The sequence below is a fragment of the Vanellus vanellus genome (genome assembly GCF_965231255.1).
Source record: "Vanellus vanellus genome assembly, chromosome: 7".
Classification (NCBI taxonomy): domain Eukaryota; kingdom Metazoa; phylum Chordata; class Aves; order Charadriiformes; family Charadriidae; genus Vanellus; species Vanellus vanellus.
Window position 1 is genome coordinate 10,299,494 of NC_138912.1, and position 23,692 is coordinate 10,323,185.

At 38.9% G+C, this 23,692-nt stretch overlaps 1 protein-coding gene across 2 annotated transcripts; it reads left to right on the forward strand.

Moving 5' to 3' along the window:
• The first annotated feature begins 751 nt into the window (after window positions 1–751).
• Window positions 752–19,276, forward strand: DCLRE1A (DNA cross-link repair 1A). Of its 2 annotated transcripts, XM_082486645.1 has the most exons (10): window positions 752–1,456; window positions 3,037–3,791; window positions 3,864–4,608; window positions 6,539–6,672; window positions 7,821–7,939; window positions 9,677–9,820; window positions 10,733–10,878; window positions 11,937–12,091; window positions 18,196–18,337; window positions 18,992–19,276. In XM_082486645.1, the coding sequence occupies exons 1-10, from the start codon at window positions 1,039–1,041 to the stop codon at window positions 19,156–19,158; spliced, it is 2,925 nt and encodes a 974-aa protein (XP_082342771.1). In that variant the 5' UTR covers window positions 752–1,038; the 3' UTR covers window positions 19,159–19,276. The 2 variants fall into 2 exon arrangements, with proteins under 2 accessions (XP_082342771.1, XP_082342770.1); XM_082486644.1 differs by having other exon boundaries at window positions 3,037–4,608.
• The last annotated feature ends 4,416 nt before the right edge of the window (window positions 19,277–23,692 follow it).

The following is a 23,692-nucleotide window of genomic DNA, read 5'->3' on the forward strand; positions in this document are numbered from 1 at the left end:
GGAGGAAAACTGTAAATAAAACCCAAAACAAAACAAAACCTAAGCACCTACACGCAATAACTCGTCTGTCTTAAAAGGGGGACCTCCTCATTCCTTTCGTGTTCTTACGTAGCTTTAATATTCGCAGAAGCACATTCGCGAAGAGAATCCCCGGTGGATTCCAGCTCAGCAGATTCAACAAAGCCGGCTTTTCCCGCCAAGTGACTTTTTTATTTCTCCATGGAATAGATGTGAAAATCGGACATTATCGGACAAAGTCCAAACAAGGCATCAGTAATTTAAACAGTGGGATTTGGAGGGGGGGAAGGAAGGGGGATGCTACGGGAGAAGCGGAAAATTGAGCAACCGCCCTGGTGGCGAAACTGCGGAAGCGAATGCCTTGCCGCGGCGGGGAACGTCTGAGGAGAGGCGCCGGCTTGAGGAGGCGCCGGCCCGAGACCCTCGGTGCCCTGCAGCGGGAGGCAGCCGCCCTCGGTGCCCCGGAGCGGGAGACAGGCGGCGGGGACGCAGCGCTCTCGGTGCCCGCGGCGGGTCCGGTGGCGGCGGGGAGCGCGGCCCCTGCCGGTGGCGGCCTTCCCCGTGTGGTGACGCCCGGCAGCAATCCCGTAGCCGAACGATTCGTCGTTTTCTTTTAAAATCTTCCCGCTTCGGGGCAGCGAGTGGCAGTCGGGGGAGCGGGGCTAAGCTGGACTTCGCCGTCCGAGGGCGGGTTGGGTGCTCCTGAGGGGGGTCGCTGAGGGAAATGGGTCACGCTGCCAGCCTGTCTGCAGGCTGCAGACTCGGGGTTTGTGTGAGAGGAGTCGCTGCAAACATTCAAAGAGGGGCTCACTAAATTATTTCTAGGGTAGGATCCACCATGCTTCTATCCCATCGCGGACTGCTGTTTGGTTTGTGGCCCCGTGTTGCTCTTTTAAAATGGAGTTCAGGTGCTTTTCTTCAGATAGCAAAGGAGGGAGGGAAGAGAAAACGTATTAGCGGAAGGAAAGATAGATTTGTGAACTGTTGTTTAAAAGCAAGGAGAATATTTCATGTGTTGCCATGTCTGAAGATGCTTTATTGGAAGAGGACATTTGGGAGTACAAATCCATTAGGAGGCAAAAGCATCAGAGCAATTCAGAGAGCGCCTCTACACCTGTGCAGAAAGTAAGCGATGGCAAGTGCAGGCCAAAAAGAAAGACAAAGAGAAATAAAAAAAAATCTGTAGAAAAGACTGATACGCTTCAGAAACCCGAGCAGAGATCAGAGCCAAATCAGGATGTAGATCAAAGTAAAGATGACAGTAGCGTGCACTCCCAGGAAAGCGCGAGTAGCCTGACGGAACAGAGCTCGCAAAATGCAAAGCCCGTTCATGATGGACACTGTCCGAGCTGCCAGATGCCTTTCTCTCTGCTGTTGGTCCAGACACCTCGATGGCACGTTGCTGAATGTTTGGATACTCCGGGAACCATTGAAAAAGGTACGCAAAAAGCCTTGAGAGAAAAGTTGAAGGTTCCTCGCATAATGTTGCTGTAGACATTGGGTTTTCTATTTAGTTCAAATTCTGAGATGGTAGTTGGTATGATTTTTAGAATGGTATTACTGATAATTTATCAATATTATTTTCGTATGAGATTTTGTTTATTTTGTGGAGAAGATGGAAATCTGACATGGGAACCTCATATGAGAATCTAATCTCAAAAGTTTGCAGAGTAGTGATAAAGATTCATAGTTGTTTATCAAGCTCCAGTTTCAGTAGTTTATTGAAAAAGTGAAGGTGCATATTTACCATTTTAAAATGATGGAACCTATTTCAAATACTAAGTCAGTGTCAGTAGAAAAACCTCCTTCAGTTAAGAGGCTGCTACTTCTGACACTAAATTTCTTTTTCCTTAGGTATAAATTTTGTTATCCTGCATCCATATTGCTGTGTGACCTGTCCAGTTGTCTACGGACAGTTGGAAACTGAAATCAATCTGTTAGGCTAATTTATTTGAAGTGCTAGCCCGTGATCCAGTATGCTTTAGAAATTTTATACAGAATTATACATTAACATTCCTGTTTAGTAAGACGATACAGTTTTGTTTTGAGTTCTGCACGAGAGGAATAAAACTGACTCATTCCAATTGCCAGTTTCATGTGGGGAAATACCATGTCTGAACAGACCCAGGTATCCAACGTATGTTCTTACTACACCTCATAACTTTTGAAAAACAGAAAGCATACAGTCAGGCAACTTAAGTAAAGGCTGTTTAGGTAACACAGTCACTTCTGGTTTTGTAGCTTTGTAACTTTCCTTGAAGTTTATTCTTCAGAACAATGAAACGTGAGCCCTTTAATCCCCATTTTGGCAGTGGTATTAACTTAAGGCAGATTTATTAACACCTCATTTCCATCTTTTACTCCTATAATTAACAAATGAATAATCCTTCTGATTGATTTTTGCATTCACCTTAAAATCCTCAAAAGTTAGGGTAGCAAATTCTCAACAAAAAAGGCTTAGGGAACATCCACAGCTTTTTTTGCTGGCATCTGAATCCTGAATATTTTTTTTTCCGCATAAGTAAATACATGACCTTTTTATTTATTTATTTATTTAATCTGTAACCCCACAGACAATTTGAAACAGAATTTCAGGTTGATTCAGAACTGAGATTTGGTTTGTTTTGAAACACGTGTTTTCTGGTGCTACTGCTCTGAGCTTATTGCTTGCACGTGAGACGATTCTGAACTAGAAGCCATATGATTACATTAGCACAGTATTGAAACAAGGTTAAGTACTCTGGTTGCTAGAGGGCTTTATTAATTCAGGCATAGTGCTGTAGTAGCAACAGCTGTTTGGTTTCTGGTTGGAAGCATTCTCATTTCTAGTCAGCTCAGGGCACGAGTTTTTGGCAGCTTGAAAATTACTTTTTACTTGTGCCTTCTGTCCTCCAATAGCTACATTTATAAGAAAAAGCTTTTAAATTGTGTGTCATGTGTGATTTTTATTTTAATAATTATGCCAACGGTATTTACAAATATATTAACATTACTTCCCTGTTTAACTGTTTTTAATAGAGTGTCCTGATGGCTTACTGTGCACTTCTACCATTCCATCCCACTACAAGCGCTATAGCCATTTTCTACTTGCAGCAAGCAGGGCAGGAGATTATCTTGTAAACTCTTCAGCAAACACTTTGGAGAGGAAGATGACGTACTGTTCTGCTGCAAAGCCCAGCTGTTCCCCAAGTCATGTAGTGGAAACTCCAACGAATGAGAATCCATCTAATCATGTAAAAAATGCCCCAAGTGATGACTGTACGTTGACGGTACAGAGTTCACCACAAATGAAGTCTCTAAATATAATAATTGAAAGTACATCCTCTTTTGCAGATGTTCAAATGCCTCAACAGACATGTCAGCTTACACAGACCACAGATAATAGTTGTAAATTTGAATTTTATGACTTTGCATCCTCTCAAGAAAGTGGAACGGGAGAAGACCTGTGTAGTCAGAAATATACAAGTCAGCCAAGTCTACTACAGTCAAAAGCTGACTTCAGTGACTGTGAAATTTCTTATTCTCCACTGAGTACTTTTGAAGAAAGTGAAGAGGAAACTGAGGAAGAGGAGAAGAAGGTAAAAATATCACAAAATAAATTATTCAAAGTTCAGAACTCTGAAGATGAAGAATCTAATTCTGTGGCATTTAAGTCATCTGATGGACTTTTCTTACAGCAGATGCCTCAGTATGAGCATACCAAAATTGGAAATTTCATAATTAAAAAAACCCACTGTGAGGAAGTAAATAGAGTGAACCATCTAGATCATAGTGTAAAAACTATTCCTCAGAGTCACATGAACAGCAGGTTCTGTAATTCAGCATGTGTAGATAATCAGCATCAGCAAGAGGTGGTAGCCAGTGGATCCTCTTTTCCTTTTAATTGCAAGGAGGCTAAACAGCCAGAATTTATTTCCTCTGCTGCTAAAGCAGGTGACACAAAGTCAGAAGATACTGGTGCTTGTGCTTTGGATTCTGCATACCTGAGTTTTACCAAGACATCATCACTGCTAGTCAGAGAAGGTGCTGGGTCTCTTCTGACACAGAAGAGGAACGCTTTGAGGGACCCAAGTAACATCGTGACGAGCGCAGATAAAATGACTGCCAATACAATTGTAAAAACAGCTTGCCGGGAGAGTTTGCAGTCAGTAGTGAAGCAAGAAGGAAATCTTAATACAGCTGCTGTTTGCTTTCCCAGCCCCATCTCTAAAACAGTGTCATCTCTTTCTTTAGCAAGTATGAATGGAAAATCCAGTTCTGCCAAAGAACTCAAACAAATGGACATTGGTGTTTTCTTTGGGTTAAAACCCAAAGTAAAAGAGGAAAGCAAAGGAGAGACTCATTTGAGTGACGGAAAACAGATACCAAGTTCAGTAACTCCCAGTGGAAAGAGGCCCAGACAGCAAAAAAGGAAAGCTGAAGGATCTGTGGAAGATGTAGAAGCAGTTGTAGAAATTTCAAGTGCAAATGGAGCCTTTGCAGATGTGAGTTCTGGTGGCCAACGAAGGTGGAGAAAAAAATTTAAAGAATTACCTACTACAGGTGAAGGAACAAGAAAAAAACACTGCCCTTTCTACAAGAAAATACCAGGTGAGATGTAACTCTTGCTTTTTGTAGAGGTTAACTACTTTTGGCTTGAGCGTTGTATTTGTTTTTCCTAATTTTAGGCTTTAGTTTTCTTCACTCTTCATAACGATTTAGACTGCATCTCATAATGAATTTTCTTTCTTCCATCTAAGTTGATAAAACCTGGTGTAGGTGCAAACCTCCAGAAGAAGGTAATTGCAGAACTAGAGTCAACAATGGCTTCATCAGTGAAGGACAGTGAAACAGTTATCTCATGGAAGTTATTTCAAGGATTGACTTCTGCGTGTTTTTGACAGAGTCAAAACCGCAAGCAGTATTGAAAGATGGATCTACTTTCTTAAATGATTTTTAATATATCCCTTATTAATATTCACTCCTAATTACTGAATTTAATAATTTGCATCGCTTCAGTTGTGCCTGAAAATTGAGGTGTCAGTAGCAATTATTTCCTTACGCTAAGTTTAAAAAAAATCAGTTTAATTTTGTATTTGAAATTCATGAGTATTAGAAATTTGGAGTACTAGAACTGGAAACAAAGGAATGAAAACCAAGCAGAAGAATTTAGCTAAAGAAACAGCCAAGAATTTCCCAGAATCTCCTGAAGCAATTACATAAAGTACAGGATGATGGATTGGTGGCTTAAAATTTCAAATCCTCACAGTTCTTTTTACCACTAAAGGACTGTCTTAGTCTTAGGTAGATGTTTGAGGAAGCCAAATAGAAATATGTTAGTGATCCTAAGTGCCAAGCTCCTGCTTGAAGACCTTGAAGTCTTTGTGGGGTCATACCAGTATCATGGGTTCCATGGGCTTAGAGAATTTCCCATATAGAATAAATGTGAAGAGCAGACTCCTATGCCTACAATGCAATGTTAGAGTTGCTTTGTTATTATCTATATTATCTTTGTTCTGAATTTTGTTGCTACATTTGAAGTATATTTGACTTTATTTTCTGTCTTGCTGATGATATGTATTTATCCCCATGGCCTAGTATAATTCAGCCTCCCTGAAGTTTTGAGTCTGGTGCCTGTCATACACTTGTGGATTTTTTGGGTTGTGATTTTTAGTTAGCAGAGTGCTATGTTTTTTTGGAGTTGCAAATAATTGAAGTTCTAGCTTCAAGTAAGTAGAACTATTTCTAGTTCTCCTAGAAGATCTGGTAAATTTGTGTAACATAAAGTGAAAAATATTTGAGTGCCATCAGATGAATTAGTTCTATGTGCTATTTGGTGGTTATAAGACAGTAAAACCCAGTGCGAAAGGATCATTTGTCAGTTATGTTTGCATTTTTAAAAATTTACATTTGCAGAGAAAAGGGATGTCTTCTATACAGCTGTCTTTATGCAATAAGTTTATACAAACAGCACCTCATTGAAAGCATACAATGGCAAATCAGTCAGGTTTCGTGTCAGCAGATATATTCGAAGACCCCAGATTGCTTGCTTGGTAATTATATGGTAGCATGCTTTAAGATAATTATTAAATGTAGAATAATTGAAAAATTGCAATTTGGTCACAAAATACATTTTGTTAAAGTGTAGTTACCTGTTTTATTTTGTCTTAAGATGTTGGTATTAGATTTTAATCTATGTGAACTTTCAGTAATACCAGCTGAATACAGATACGTGTTTTATTTGCTTAACCAGTTGCTATCTGTATAGGATGGCAGCTGAGCAACATAATTGGGAGCCCTGTGAAAGTATTTGTGTGTGGATGCTTTTTTAAATTTTTATTTTAATAAGTGAAAATCCTTTTTGTGACTTGACTCATGCAAACCATGCTCATCTTTAACTGGCTCCTTCAGCTGTATGCGGCATAACTGTATTACCTTTTAATTTGGAAGAAAGAAAAAAGAACAAAAGGAACATCTAATCAAAAACTAGTTCTCAACTATGCATGTTTACTGACTGGCTTCTCTTCCTCTTTTGCCATAGGAACTGGTTTTACAGTTGATGCCTTCCAGTATGGAGAAATTGAAGGCTGCACAGCTTATTTCCTTACTCATTTTCACTCTGATCACTATTGTGGTCTAACCAAAAACTTCATGTTTCCAATTTACTGTAATAAGGTAAGGCTATAATGAGGTAAGGCATTCTGAGTTTACTAGATATTACTAAATCCATATACAACTATAATGAAAGTATATAAAAGATCAGAGGTTCCGTTGTTGAGTCAACTAGGCACAGTAGATACTGTGCCTAATTGACTGGGGAATCTGGGTTTCCCTTGTAAGAAATTCTTACCCTGATGTGACTGATGAAGATTAGTGAAACTTCCCTGTCTAGATACCATGAAAAAATTCAGGTTTAAAAGGATCACTAGAGCTCAGGTAGTCCAACCTCCTGTGCAATGCGGGTCTAACCTCAGAGTTAGATCAGACTGCAGAGAGCCTTTGTCAGTCAAATTTTGAAAATAGGACAGAATCCACTAAGTCTCCTCACAACCAGCCGCAGTGCTTACCCACTCTGGATATTTTTCCAAATGTACAATTGAAATGTCCCTTTTTGCAACTTGAGACTGTGGGTTGTTCTTTTTGTGTGCATCATGGAGAAGAATCTTTTGTATCCCTCTATTCAAGTGATGGAAGCCTGAAATTAGATTACAGTTCAGCCATCTATTCTCCACATTCAGTTTTAGCCTGATCCTGTGTATCCTGTGCTTCAGGCTGCGGAATGGCCGAGGCTGCCATATGTCCAACCAATTCTTCTTAACTCATGCCGTGGTAGGGTACCTTGCCTAATCATCCCATCCAGAACCTGCATCAAAAAACTATTTCTTGTTTCCTCTGGGAGCCTCCTGGAATGCTTGTGTCCCATGTTGCTCTTCCAGCAGGTGTTGGGGTGACTGCAGTCCTCTGTGGTAAGATCCAGGGTCTGATATCTGGAAAGTTCTTCACTTGTTTAAAGAAAGCTTTACCCAGCTCCTTAACTTGGCAGTCTGTAACAGATGTTATTACCCCTTGTTTTCCTCCTCTCTGATTCCAATCTGTAATCTGTTGACAGGGTTTTGAAAGTTTTCTTTTTTAAAACTGCTTTCTTTTCAGTTTGCTTTTTTGAGAGGTGAAATGCTACTGAAAGGCTTGATTATACCCAGGATCTCATAGTTTCTCTCTAAGCCAGACAGTCTGGCTTTGAGAGCCTTTGTTTCTAAAATAAACAAAGGCTCTTTTTAGATTTTTTTTTTCCTATTCCATATTAAATCCTTTCCCTGTTACAGATAACTGGCAACCTAGTGAAGAACAAACTTCGAGTCAAAGAGCAGTACATCCACGTGCTGCCGATGGACACAGAATGTATAGTGAATGGGATCAAAGTGTTGTTGCTCGATGCCAATCAGTATGTATCATTGCATTTGTTGTGGAATATTTGTGTGTATAGAATATTAAAGACAAATAGGTGCACAGATACAGTTTATGTTTTCATGATTTTTAGGTTTCAGTGGATTTGAAAAAATAAGGGTGAAAATATTTCACATTCCTGAGTTGGTTTAATAACATATGTTTTCACTTCAGAAGTGAATTAGGCATGTAAGAGCCTGAATTTCTTGCAAGTAGTTAGCTTTTGAAACAGTTATTTTTTGAAAATGAAACTTAGGCCTTTTTGATAATTTTAGCTGAAGTAGCTGTTGTTGTTGTTGTAATGAATACATAGTGTTAACCACACACAGCTCCATCATTTTTAACCTTGTTGAGAGGTTGAATGATTCTTCTAGTGGTCTGGACACTTTAGCTTTTGGTGTCTAGTTGGGAACTCCCTAGATTTGATTATCAAATAGGTTAGATTTCTGTAGCTTCGACTGAAGATAGTGAAATCTCCAGCTAAAGAAAAATGTAGTCCTTTGGATCCTGGGAGAGACAAAACCTAGCTAGCATTTTGAAAACTGAACTTTAAAGAAAAGCCTGTTGAAATGTGCAACAAGACTTCTACTGAATTCAGTGATAAAGGGTGAAATTTTTATCCAGTGCTACACTGGCACTGTGTGGTAATGCTGGATTTAAAGTTAAGTAGCACTGACTTCCCGTCCTGTGCTCTTGCTGTTCTGCCTCTTGGTACCTTATTTGGCTATGGGCTAGAGGAAAAGTCCTTCCCCTGAAGTATATATTGAAATGCAGCGCTCTGTCACAGCTGGTTTGAATATTACTTATCTTAGGATTTGTTTATAGTTGGAGAGATAAGATTCCATGAAGTCCTTTGAGAACCCTTTCTGGGAATGAAGGAAGCCTTGTTGCTTATGTAATTTGGCTACTTCTCACTTTTCCTGTTTGTCTCTCTGATCCTCTCCTTCAATTTAAAAGGCATATAAACCTTAGGTACAAAGTTCAACTTTTTGGAGAGTTCACCGATTCTGTCATTTTTAGTTCTGATTCATGCCAGTTTTTCCGTTTTTTTGAGATTTCATTTAGCCTTTACGGATGGTTCATGTCCAGAATAGTCCCACTCTGGTTTTCCAGTCTGAACACTTGCCCTGCAGACTCCTTTGGTGAGGAACTGCAGAAGGTGCAATGGATTTGCTGTGGCCAATAGGAGAGTTGTATTTATAACCAGGGAATTCTGGATGCAGGATAATGTTTAAAATCTGCAAATAAAATTTAAAAGGAAATACTTCAGTAAGTCCTGCAGGAATGAAGATGCATCTGCAATAACACAATTTTTTTTTCTCCTGAATAAGAATGCTGCTTCTCTTTGGTTTGCTGTTTCCCCTTTAAAATCAAGTAATAGAACCTCTGCGATTGCAACTGAGGCAGCATCTTTGTCGTACCTGGAAGAAGACAGAGCATCCCAAAAAGACAGTTAATGCTTGATTACTTTACTGTTGGTGTGTTTGTTTTTGTTTTTTTTTCTCTTTCCTCCACCTCTGCTGAGAACTCCAGTCTAGATTGCCTATGGTCATAAGGTTAGCTTTAGAATTCCTTTAGAAATTGTGAATGTCTAGCTAAATTAGGCTATATAACACCTGTGATTTTAAAAGCTGTTCTGCACACCTTCTTGCTGCTAAAGGGTGTATCTCGTAAGGCTTTATGAATAGAGAGATCTTAACACAACTTGTATGGGGTTTTTGTTTGGTTGTTTCAGTTGTCCGGGAGCAGCAATGATCCTTTTTCGTCTACCAAGTGGAACTGTTATTCTGCACACAGGAGACTTCAGGGCAGATCCTTCAATGGAGCGCTACCCTGCTTTGATTGGTCAGCAAGTCCACACTCTTTACCTTGATACCACGTAAGTTGTGTTTAATTTTTTTTTAATATAACCCTCTTCTCAGTTTAGTAAGACTTTATATGATCCCAGTAAATGTAGGTATAAATGACATTACTGTTTTGACACTTATTAACTCTATTTAGTGTTATATACAATCAGGTATTTATTGAAGGTCCATGTATTTCTGACTTGTTCATCTGTTATGCTGTTACACAAGAGAGAATAAAAGTGGGTGGTGGAAAAGATGCTGAAATATTTGCTGAGATGACTTTATTATTTATAAGTGGTATTAAATTCTGGGTGTCAAAATTCATACATTGTGTTCAGCTCGAAAACAAGAGGTTCAGGGAACACTGGTCTTACGTGTATTTAACTCTGTTATGAAAAGGGGTGTGGGGGAATTCAAAGAGTGAAAGAATGCCAAATGGTTAAATCAGTAAATCAAGTTTTCATTAGACCTTTGTCTGACTCATGTATATAAAATTGTTTTTCTGTGTACGATGACTAATGCCCAGCTGTAGTCTTTTATTTCTGTTCCATATGTTTCTGCAAATGAAGAATGCCTTATGGTTTGTATGCATGACAAAAAATAGACATAAGGATGTAATTAGTACATGATACAAATATCTAGCTTGAAAGAGCGCTTGGTATTTATAGAGAAAAGACTGCAGAATTGAGTGTCAGTGTCAGACAAGTGAATAGTTGTAGAGAGAAGTCTGATATATTTAATGTAAATTCTATTGTAACAATTTCATCTGGGCACCTCAGTGGTTTCTAATAAATAGATTTCAAGTAGACTGAAAGTATATAGAAGAATAACATCTTTTTCATTACTTTGTTATTGTATGCATGCAGTTTTGAGGGCCGCCTTGGTAAATTCAGATGTCTTCTATCTTGTGTAATGACGTGATATATCTTGTTTCCATGCCCCAGATACTGTAGTCCTGAATACACTTTTCCTTCTCAACAAGAGGTTATCCAGTTTGCTGTCAATACTGCCTTTGAGACAGTGACTTTAAACCCACGTACTCTAGTTGTCTGTGGCACCTATTCCATTGGAAAAGAAAAAGTTTTCTTAGGTATGTAAAAGAAGCATACTGGATCAAATAACTAAATAAATATCTAAGTCAGTGTTAAAAGTCCTTTTTCTTGAAGATGTGAAGGATCATTTAATCTTGATGGTCAGATATTGTGTAAAGAAATTAGATATATTTAATAATCCTACTGCTAGCTTTTTAGTTTTCTAATCAATAAGTTTTAACTTTCTGAAAGCTATATTTTTCTGCCATGTTTGCAAACCCCCCAAATATACAGAAGGCCAATTTGGATACTAAATGAATGAACCTATTTAATTGATTGTGGTGAGAAAATTGCTATTGGCAATTAAAAAAACATGAATTAGGTCTTTTTTGTGTGTTAATAATCTCATGTTGTCAAGAAACAGCAAAGGGATATAATTATTCTTAAACTTCTATTTTGCTAACAGTTTTTCCTTCTGGGTTTATATTATGTATTTTCCTAAATATTTATAGTAATCGGTTTTAATGAAATCAATTTTTACAAATCATTCCCCAGACCAAAACACATCTTTTCTGACTTAATGAAAATCTTATGTGCTATGTTTCACTTGGTTACAGCATTATGAACCAACACGATTGCTCAAATGCATACTCTAGAGGAGGCAGCTGTGTACCGTTTGTGCTTTTCAGTATATTTAAAGTCAGCAATACAAGATTTACTTTCACTGAAATGTACTCTGTCTTTAATGTGGGCTGTTTGTCGCATATACCAAAAACTGCATGTGTTTCTGGCTTCTTTGAACTAAATACCGGTTGACCTCGGTAACATTCTAGCAAAGAAATATGACTTAGAACTTATCAATGTACTTTTATTGTCCTTCTCTTTCCAATTGACATACACAATTCTGGTGCTAAATCGTAGAAGCCAGAGTTTTTTAACAGCCGTTACAGGTGTCTCTTCTTAATTTTAGAATATGAAACACTATCCGCTTGAATATGGACCTTTTTTTTCAATAGTAAAAATGATCCAGTGCAATAAGTAGGAATATGTCCAAAACAAGGAAAAAATGAACTCTTACAATTTTCTTTATCTGATTTCTTCCCAATTAATCTTAAAGCAATTGCTGAAGTTCTGGGCTCAAAAGCAAGTATGTCCCGCGATAAGTACAAAACACTGCAGTGCTTGGAGTCAGCAGCTGTTAATTCTCTCATCAGTGTGGACTGGGATGGTACTTTGCTTCATGTTCTTCCCATGATGCAAATAAATTTCAAGGTAAGTTCAGAAAATATGCTCAGTTGATTAACCTGCTGGCTAATCTTACTATTGTCTCCTTCCAACCGGTGTTGTGTTTGGTGCTTTTTAACCTCTTGTCAGATCATATTTATTTAGTAAAGTTTTGACATGTAGCAATACATTGAAAATGAAATGCAATTAAACATTAATATCTGTCTCCAAACATGATGCACAGGAAGTGTAATTTCACTTCAATGCGGTGCTTGTACAAGATAAGATGAGGTTTGTTCAAAGACTTGCTTTTTGTGGGCTTTTTTGAAGTAGGTTTATGTAATGACTGCAGGATCTGTCCTATTAGCAATTAATATATTGTGACATGGAGTCCCTGTTTTCAGCCTGTCTTTTACCCGGTATGATGTAGGAAGAGAGAAAGGCTTTTCTCTGTGTGAGTCTGTTTTGAGGCAGCCTGTGAACACAGCCAACTTCTAGACTGGTGTTTGATAAAAAAGGAATAGTGTTCCCCATGTTCCTCTTAGTTCAATTTCCATGTTTTTATAATCATATTTTCATCTTTTAAAAGAATATTCTCTCTCCTTCTGTGCTGAAGATTTACATGGAGATAAGGATACTTGAAAATCAGTGAAAACTCACACATAAACAAATACACACATTGAGTGAATTGAAAGACACCTCATATATACACATGCTTTTGGTTTTCCACACAATCTCTAATACTTGTAGCAAAAGCAAGTAACAGTTTATTTTTAAGATATTGTTTCATTTACATTGATTTCAAACGCACATTTCAGTCGAGATTTGAGACGGTGGGTGTTTGGTGTTGAGAGTTTTTGTGGGAATTTCTTAGTTAGGAAAGGTGACCAATTCCTGGTGGGAAAGTAAGTTGTTTTGTTTTTTTTTAAATAGACTACAAAATACACAATGACATTAAGGCAAAGCAGCAGGCTCTAGATTGAAGGTAACCTGGAAGAAAGAGAAAAACAGTGGCCGCTTACGCCTTACAGACTTGGATTAATTTTCCTGCTTTGCTTCAGGCCTGCTGTGCCATCTCAAGCAAATCCTTCAGAGCAAGATGGTATTTAGCTGCAGGACCAGTCAAGATCAGAGTTGACCTAAAAAGGAGAAAAAGAGGCTATATGATTTGGATGAAAGCTGCAGGAGATAGAACTTAATATCTTAATGTTTTAGTGTTGTTCTATAATCTTTTCCATGGTGGGGCAGAAAATGAGTAATGGAAATGTGTATGGATTTATTTTTAATGTGTTGTCTTAAACAGTAATGTATTTTAGTTTCTTCTGCAGATTTTTTGGTTGTTATGTGATTCTGCTGTTGTGTGTCCCAGCATCTGTGGCGTACTCGTGTAACTGGACTTTCAGGCAAAGGATGTGATTGTACCACAAGGATGTCTGGACAGCCTTACTTCTGAGAGAGCAGTTGTTTCATGTGCCAGGTCTCATCTCTGAGAACAGGAGATTCTAGACAAATCTACAGCATGCCAGAAGTGATGCCTGGATCCTGGAAAGGGCAGGAAAGGTTAAAAGCACATTGGTCTATTGGACAAGTGTCCTGGTGTAACAGCTGGGGCCCTCTGTACTGGGGCTTTGACTTCATCTGTGAAGTTGTTGGAATTTTGTGTCCATGTAAATTAGTCATGCTAGGTAGACTTCCAGATACTAAACATCCGGTGAGGCCAGTAGCTAGATGAGTGCCCAGGTGGAATGTAGTATCAGTAAAATGTGGAGAATGCTTAAGGATGACTTCATATGAGTTCATATAACTATGTTATTTCTGCTCCAGCAGAATCAGTAAACATGACCTCAGAAAAGACAATATTCTTAAGAATATTGTCTATCTGATCATTTGCAATCTTGTTCTAGTTAAAGAATGATGAATGATATCATCCTGTTTTTACAGACCATGTAAATGTTGATGTCATCATCTCCAGTTGCATGTTTTTGTCTTCTGCTGGATTATACAGGTTTTGTGCTGAATTACTGGCTCATTACTGGGAAAGACAGAATTTTTTAGTGATCCTCATCACTGAATGCCAATGTCTTCATTATCTTCTGGTTCTCTCCTATCTCTTCTGTTTTATTTGATCCCTAGCCCCACTCAAAACCACAATCCTGCTTCTAAATTTGGGCTAATTTCCTGCTCATGTAGTTTCAGCTGCAAACCTAGAAATCCATGAAATCCTTACGGGAGTATTCTCAGTCAAAAGCTGAATTTCAGTCCTTATTTAGTAAACTGAGTACATCTGTGACCTTGTCCATCAGTTGCCTTTTTAGTCGAATGCAAATAGCCAAACCCTGGTGGCATATTATAGTATATCCTAGAAGCCCCATTTTTATATCCTTTTTTTGCCTAGAAAAAAAACAAATCTGTCTGTGCTCTAGGCTTGATAGTTTTAAGAACTGTAGCATGATTCTTCTTCCTTTTATTGAAAAAATTCGCTGGTCTCTTTTTAGATAAAGAACAAAAAAAGCTGTGTAAGCTACATGTCCTTACCACAACTGAAGCCTAGTTTGCAGTAACCATTGATAAAACTGTACTTGCTCAAGGAAAGCTTCCATGTTTCCATAGATGACTGCTCCCAAGGCTAAATCTGGATGCTCACAGCTTTCCTTTCTATCCCAAGTAGAAAGGAAATGAGTTCATCGTTTTGAGATGCTTGTGCATATGCTTCCTTGTTCACAGGCTTTCTTCTGTCATCAGGGGCTTTTCTTTTTTTTTTCCACATTATTGAGTCTCCAGATTGCTGGACAATGTTATGATTTTTTTTTTTTTTTTTAATAAAACTGGTGAGTTTTTTGAATGCATGTTCTGGAATTTTAGAAGTATTTTTGCAGTCTCTATGTTGTGAATATTTTTTCCTTTTGGTGGCATTGCCCAGCTGTTTAATTCCAATTTTGAGGCTATGTGAAATCTGCTTTTCTCAATGTTGATTTTCAGGTCTAATATCAAGCATATTTTTTTTCATTTTGGAGTCAGCTGTTTTATTATTTGTGAAGAACTAGATTAGCTGTTCATGTGTGATTTATAAACGCTGTATTGATTCAGCAGAGAGCGTTATTCGCCTAAAAGCCACAGGCGCTTAGAAAAGTGCAGAAACCTCTCTCTCTTTCCCCTAGTTGCCAGCGTTTAAAGACTAACGTTGGCACCTTCAACCTAGAACTGAAGCAAACAAAAATGCATAGTGACCATAATTGTGTTAAATTCCCTATGAAAAACAGGTGGATCAGTGAATGTTTTTTTGACAGGTTGAAAAGATGATTTTTGTAGACCCGTAGCATCCTCAAAATATGTGTTATACCCTAGATCTTCACTTGGCCAAAGGCTTGGTGACAATAATGTGTGGTGTGTTTCCCCTTTCTGCTTGAGCTGTCTGTGTCAAGATGGGCGCATTTCTGTACGAATCCAGCCACAGTGAGGGAAACTGTGCTACCTGGCTTGAATGTTTACATCACTTTTTATCTTCAAACGTATATTTGAATATTAAATTCTGGGTGATTTTCTATCTCTGCATCAGGAGTTGCGTCACTGTCGCAGAAATCTGTTGAAGAAACAAGTTCAAATTTTAGAAGAAAGCATTTATTTTCTGCTTTGTAAATTCATATAGATAGTCTCGATCTGTAGTTAGGATGAAAGCAGTCCTGTTCATAATGTCGAATACCTGGCCAGATATCACCAGACTTGATGTATTTTACCCAGGCCTTGTGACTGCCCCCTTGAAAAGAAGCAGTACTCGAAATGAGTGTTTGGCTAAGATGTGTGAAGTCTGAAGGGTAAAACTAGAAAGAACAAGCTATAGGGGATCAGAGGCAGCAAAAGTACGGTGGCAGAGGAATAAGCTTTTTGTGGTGTTGCATTATTGTTTGATTGGGTGAGGGTTTTTTGTTCATTTGGGTTGGTTTTTTTTTTTCCTATGTGTAGCTCTGGCTTTCTTGAGTTTGTTTATTAGGAGTTGATATCAAACTTTCTTCAGGTGCTGCCTGGGTCAAAAGTGAGATGACATGCTCTAGATTAATGTTCTGGATAGTCTTAATTGATAACATTTACATAAATTAAAAAAAATCTAAAAAATTATGTATGTGATTTTTAAATTAAAGTATTTATAAAAATAAAACATGAATTGCTGCAATATTGCAAGTGTACTTGATACAGATGTGGTACTTCACTGCAATACTTGGTTTTATTGAGGAAAATACAGGGATTGCTGTGTGTACTGATGAATAGCTGTTTGTGAATAAGCCGGATGAGTTTCAGTAGTGTTAGGGCTGATTGTAAATTAAATATTTAATCATGTTTGAGTCTTCTTGTACCTTATGGAATCTGTTTGCATGTACTGCTGACTCTAGTGATACTGTAGATAACAGGCTGTCATGGTGATTGAAGGAGGTTGAAATATATTTTCCATTTTAAAAGGATGAAGGTTTAGAATAGTGTTTGCTAAAGCAATAAAAAAAAGAAATTGGAATGTGAATTTAAAATAGACTTGTTATAAGTAAACACTGTGGTAATTTGTTTTGTGGAAAGAGGCCAGCTTTTCTAAAATGTATGTGTGGTTCTTCTGCAACAAACAATTTTTTGTAACAGTCAAAAATTGAGGCTTCTGCCACTTGAATATGCAGTGGAAGACTTGCAGAGACCTCGGGTGTTCAGGTCTGTGCACCTCTTTTATGTTGCTTAGCTCAGTAATGTCTTGTACTAGCATTGAGGTGAGATTTTTCAAAAGTGCCTGTGACTGAAATGCACAAATAATTTTTGATGAGATTGAAATTGCATCTTCAATGTGAATGTTGCACCCTTGATTTATAACAATATTTGAAAGCAGATTGGCATTGGTTAATATAGTAATCATTGCATTTGAAGTACTGTATTTAGAGTTCATTAAAGCAAGGGGAGCAAATATTTGAATTGCTACCTTAAGATGTGCTAATCTTCCTAAAACGAAGTGTGAAGGAGAATTAGACTGCTACAGTTATATCTTTAATCTAGTGAGGACTGAACATTTGCAGTCTATTAAGAGTCATGGCAGCTAGCCGTAATTCTTATTGCTGAATGAAATGTGTGTTGTGGTAGGTTTTTTTTGTTGTTCTTGTATGTGCCTCATTTGATGGATTCCGTATGTTGCTGCTGGACATTGTACTGAAGGTGCTATTAAGTGTCAGTGTCACAGGCAGCTTTCCACTTCCCTGCTTAATAATTTTCAAGTATCTGACAGGTAGATTAGTGTTCTGTCACAGCCTATCTATCCCCCTCTCCCCACCTTTTTTTAATCAGTCTTTATTTTGTATTCCTCTTCCTGCTGCTGATATAAAGTTTAGGATTTTAAGTTGTATAATCTTGTAGGGCTTTCAAAGGGAGAATGTGCCTTTGAGATTTTATACAGAACACATGAAATTGATTTTCTATTTTTGGTTTGAAATAACACCGACTTCAATTTATCCAGGAATAGGATTGTACATTCCTTATACTTCCCTCTCATCCTTTTCCCGATGCTAGCTTAAACAACATCAAAGGCTAACTTAGCCAAGCTGGAAACTTTTTCAAGTTAATAGAGTGAAGAGATGAGAGGTGGTTTCCTTCCTGTCATGAATGGAGATGTGGTAGAACATGGCTTGGTGCTCAGAGCAACACTCAACTCGTGCACTGGCTTGCTGCAGTGTTTTGGGTAGCTTGCTTAATTAACTTTGAGCGCTTCTGGGCATAAGCAGATGTCAGGATGTCAGTGGCGCTTTCAGTTAAGCAGATGATTTTGCACTGAAGCAGGTTTTCACCATCTTCTATCACCACTCAGCTGCAAGAGTGCTGACCTCCAGCTGAGAGGAGGAAACGAATGACTTGGGGAGCAAAATCTGTAAGATGTGATTATGTTGTATGTGTTCTGATCTGTAATGTGTAGCTGTTTAATATGTGCTTATTCAGATGAAAAATAGAGATCCTAAGGTACAAGGTGCCCTGCAATTATAAGTACTTATCATTAATAATTTCAAGGCAGATGGTATTTAAAATAACAAAGTTCGTATCAAAACATGAAAATAAATTCTCCATCATGAAATCTTCAACCTTTAGACTAATGAGCTATTTAATGGGATTAAGTATACACTATATTCTTTTCACAGGGCTTGCAAGATCACTTGAGTAAGTTTTCTGAGAATTTTGATCAAGTTCTGGCTTTCAAACCTACTGGATGGACCTACTCTGATTCATGCCTTTCTCTGCTGGATATCAAACCTCAGACAAGAGGAAAGATCACCATATATGGTATAAGAGGAGTAAAGATTCAGTGTATTTAGTTTTATGTAGATGTTTTTCATATTTTTATTCTGGAAACTCCTACTGTTCATTGTAACTAATGCTTTTTCTGATAACTCGTTGATAAACTGAACAGATGGATCTCTCCAGGAGAGATCTGCGAACTGAGTAATCGAGAACACTGTCAATACAGATTTTTACATACATTTTGCTCCTGTCCTCCTCTTGGAAGTAAAGGCTTTTACCTGATATATATGTAGAGGCTTCAGGGATGAGATCTTGGCCCGACTGATGCTGGTGGCAGTGCAGTTCCAGCACCACGATTTCATTCCATACTTCACTCATTTGAGAGACTGTGGGTCTTTCTCTTCCTCTCAGTTCTTATTGGAGGGTGGAGTTGAATCTCTTAAAACTTTAACATTCATTTAACCAAATGCTCGGGATCACTCAGTTTGCACTGATGGATGACTTGGTAACTTAATGCAAGGTAACTTTTCCAGAAGAAAAATCTGTGTTTTCGTTTTAACTTAGCTATAAACTTTAGATCTCCAATATGAGTTTAAAACAACATTATCTAAAATATTTCTAGCTGGAAGGCTTGCAAAAGTATTTTGGCAAGAAGCTAAGTAGACTGACAGATCACTGTGATTTGTTTCATTGCAGGGATTCCTTACAGTGAACACAGCAGTTACCTGGAAATAAAGCGTTTTGTTCAATGGTTGAAGCCACAGAAAATCATCCCCACTGTAAATGTTGGTGACTGGAGAGCCAGAAGCTTGATGGAGAAGCATTTTAGAGACTGGATGGTTGAGGGCAGTAGGCATAAATAAATATAAGGAAGAATGTGTATTTCAGAGGAGGTAGACTGGAGAGGGAATTGTGAATTCCCGTGAGTTTTATTTAACTCCTTTTTCCACTGAGCTTTCTTTAGGGAGGACTAAGCTGCCATTCTCCTGAGACAACTGACTTTGGGGGGGGGGGGGGGGGAAAGGTACCTTGCTTTCTCATGTACCTACTACTTATTTTTCCCATAACTTAGCAACTTTTTTGCAAATGTGTATTTCAGGTTATTTTTATCTTACTCCTTTTTTCCCGTTCTTAATTTTCCTCAGATTATGGAGATGCCCAGGTGTATAATGCTGGGGGAGAAGCCCTCTCCAGGTTAATAATTTCTGAAAATAAGTTATTGTAATAAATGAGATGATACTAAGCTTATGTCACATGTTGTCAATTCAGGCTTCAGAGAAGCTCATTTCAGGAGGCAGAACTGGCTATTGTGATTTAAATCTTGTAAACAAAATTTACCTTGTGACAGAGGATTGGCTCGGGCTCTAACAGCATATGTACTTTGGAGATTTTTATAGAAGACATTGCTACCTACATTCCGCTCAAGATTTTCTGGTTGTTTGTCTTTTTTGTTTGTGTTTTTTTTTTTTGTTTTTTTTTTTTTTTTGTTGTTGTTGTTGTTTTTTTTTTTTTTAAATAAAGACCCTTCATGAAGCCTGTTTGTTCTTTCTCAGCAAAATGCATTTCTTTTCAGTACCATAGTTGCTAATCTGTAATATCTTGGGTGAACATTCTGTGTACATCGCTTGTATAAGATTGCTTTTGCATCCTGTGCAAATTCTCAGCACATGGTTAAAGCTCAGAAGTGGTTCCTCTCCATGTAGCCTCCTACAATGCATTTGAGTTTGTAAGGTTGCATGTACAGGTTTGTTACTTGATTTCTGGAAGAGCAAAGGCAAATATTAGTACTGGCAGCAGAAAGGTAAGTTTCATTTTGCATTTCTTTCCCCTGAATCCTACCAGATTATCAGTGCTGCTTTTTCTGTATCTGCTTGGTATTTATGATACTGAAGTATGTGGTTGCGTGCAGGCACACTAGTATAATTATAAGCACTGAAATAAAAACTTCCAAACTCCTAGGACTTACAATCATCTCCTAACCCCCCAGAATAGCTCATCTGAAAACTTCAATGCCATTTTTTGGTCAGGAAAACATTTCTTTAATGATCAGTGTAAGTATAAACAGATTCTTGCCTTTGAGTGACGAGCTCTGTAATGTGAAGTCACTTTGTTTTATTTCTGTCTTCTGAGAGAAATAACTGTCTCAAACTCTGATGGAAAAAAGTTCTTATACTGATTCACAGTTCTTTCAGTACATTCACTGAAATATGGCATTGTTTTTATTTTACATAATGCATTATGAAAGCTCTTCTTATTGCAAGAACTGCTAATGTCTTAGATTGGCACTCTCATTCCTAAGATTCCACAACTTTTTGGAGTAGGTGTGTGAAAAAGCATCTTTTACAGCCCTTGCAAACACCGAACCTGAATTAATGCCTTGCACAAGTCGGAGCAAATTTGAGGATTCTGTTTGGCAGGCAAATGGTTCTAGGAGTGGAATCGTTGGGGAATAATGCACGGTGTTTTGGCCTTCCAAGGCTTTTTCCTGCCTAATTTTGTACCAAGTATGAGGGGCTGGAGTAAGCACCCCAAAGTCAGAAGTCTTAATCACAATTCTGACATCCTCTTGCTTCCATGGCTGCGTTTTCAAGAATGAATATTCCTGCTGAGAATGAGTCTGTGTGCGGGCTCTCGGCGCGCTGGTGCTGTTACCCTGCAGCTGGTAGGTGCGAGACACCTGCTGCCTCTCTCTGCCTCTTTCTGCTCTCAGTTTCTACCCTGTTACCCCCAGAGTGAAGGGTTGGGTTCGTTTTTTGTGGGTTTTTTGGTTGGTTGGTTGGGTTTTTTTAAAAAGCAAACTTATTTCTGAAGCTAACCACAAAAATGATGTATCTTGGAGGATGCTGACATTGGCATCTGCTGGACTGACCCAGTTAATAGCGCCCTGATTTGGAACAGATGCCGATAGGCTCGCTTCAGTCAGCAGAGCGCAATGGCCTTGTGCTGGGCTCCGTTTTTGTCTCTGTGTGCTGGGGTCTGGTTCCAGTTTCTTGCTCTGCTGTAGGTATTCCTGCATCAGCCCACTGGTTGCTTTCATCCCTCCCTCTTCATGGTTTGTATTTGCACTTCTACCAGCTGGTTTTTGTGAGCAGACTTGAATTCTGCAGCATTTCGTCCACCTTCATGTTAGGGCATCTTCATGTTAGCCAGTTACTTGGCCTCCTTCGTATGGAAAAAGGTCTCTTCAGAATCCAGATTCAGGAAGAAATTATTATTTTTGTTCTCCTTCTTGTAAAGGAAGAAGATTATTAACAGATTCGGTTGCTTAGATTACCTAGGAGGATATAATAAACAGATATAGAAAACAATTTAATTAAATGAGAATTTTGTGGGAAGATTTATAGCAGGATCTTTTCTCTTCCCTTGTTTAGGCTGTTCCAAGGGACAGTGCTCTGATCGCAGCAGGTTAAGTCTGTTGGGGAGAACAGACCTACAATGAACCTGATTTCAGCGTTATTGTGCTGGTGGAATTAATCAGGACTTGGGGAGTGGCTCCACTTTCTGTAAGGAAGGAATGAATGTTTTTTCAGTTGTTTGGCACTACAGATACATGAGTGAAAGCATTCATTATTTTGGTTTAGAGTGGTCACTCTACAGCAAAGGCACTGTTTTTTTTCGAAGTCAGTAGATGGGGATTTTTGGTCTCCATTGTGCTATAGAAAGACTGGACCAGAGTGCCCTGGACAGTGGGGTGAATGAGTCAGTTTGTGTCTTACCTTCACATCAAATGAGTGTCATGTGCTGACATAAATAATCCCAGATCTTACTAAAGCAGGATGGGCCGGTGAACATCCCGGCGCCTCTTCCAGCGTGCCTAGTGCTGACAGGCTCAGGGCAGAAGGCAAAGCAAGCGAGAGGGGCAGCTGTGACACTCGCTTGATCAGCGCCCAGAATGGTTTTCAAAGCCAACCACTCTAAAGAATCACTTTGTATTTCCCATCAGGACTCCTGCTCTGATTACATATCACCCCAATAGGCAGATAAATGAGCTAAAAGCAACACTGTTTGAAAAGGGGAGAGGAGGAAAGCAGCTCCCTGGCTGTGCTGACTCAGGCAAGGGGTTGCAGGCTGGCTGCGATAAATGAGAGCAGCTACGTGCGCCCGTGGCCCATGCTAACCTCAGAGGAGGCTTCTGGGCAGGCAAGTCCGAAGACATTGTGAAATAAAGGCACACGGACAACTAAAGGGACCTTGAAGGTGCCGGGTGTCTTTTTAAACCTTGATGTGAAATAACGATTTGTAGTAATGTGGAGGGGAGAAAGGAGCTGAGATGTCATTGGGATGGTTAAAGCATTTCTCTTATCTGATCAAATCTGTCCACTCATCTGTGCTTAGTAAAGGCTTTTAAGATAAAATTGCCATTTAAGTTTGTTTGCTTTTTAAGATAGCGTGACTTCAGATACATCCTCAAGCAATTTGGGATTGATTTGCACTGAGACTGTGTTTTGAATTTGAAGACCACATAGGGAAAATATGCAGGAGACTTGTTACCATGTCAGACTAGAAGTGTAGTTATTGCACATTTTCTGTGTCTATTGAATAATTTTTGGTGAGTTTTCTTTGGTAGGGGACTAAAAACAGGTGAGTTTTGAGAACAAGAGAATGCAGCCCAAACTTGCCCATCCTCCCTTAGCTCCAGAAAACCAGCTGCTCCTCGTTTCAGAATCAAAACAAGTAAGAGCGTCTTTTGAGATGCTTTATGTCTTTAGGATTTATAGTGATGCAATTTGAAATTGTATTCGATATCTGCCATTCCAACTCAGCTGTGTTTGCAAAACACTCGGTATTTGTAAAACACACGGTATTAGTGTCTAGGGGGAAAACTGACAGAGACGGATGAAATTCACAGCGATCCTTGAAAGTTTGTCTGTACAAATATTAGAAATTGGAGCTCTTGTGCTTAAGTTTTGCGTGTTGGTCCAGATTATAAATGTGCAATCGGAGTGCTGAATTTAATGCTCTCCCCAGAAGCGCATAGGAAAGCTAGAAGGAGCTTACAGCCCTCTAACAGAAACGGAGGGACGAGGCGGGCTGTCGCTGTTTGCGGATAAGGAAAACGGCACAGGCAAGCTCGCTGCCTTCCCGCTGAAGGTAACCTAGCTCTACCCGTTGCTTGCGGGCGCAGCTGCAGCCTGCGAAGGCAGAGCCCTTCCTGGTCTGAACCTTTACCCGCTGGTGTACAATGGCACCTTGTTATCGAATCTCCAGCAAATACTTTGGCAGGGAAGAGGCTTTTCCACTCTGTCACATCTGCTCTGGTATCTCAGAGCAGATAGCGACTTGTTTGTGCCAGTTCCCAGTAAGTACTTATATAAACCAAACAGTTTTTAAAACCTCTAAGCTTTGTCATTTAGCGTTTGAATTTGACAGTATTCGCCTTTCCTTCAGCACATTGCA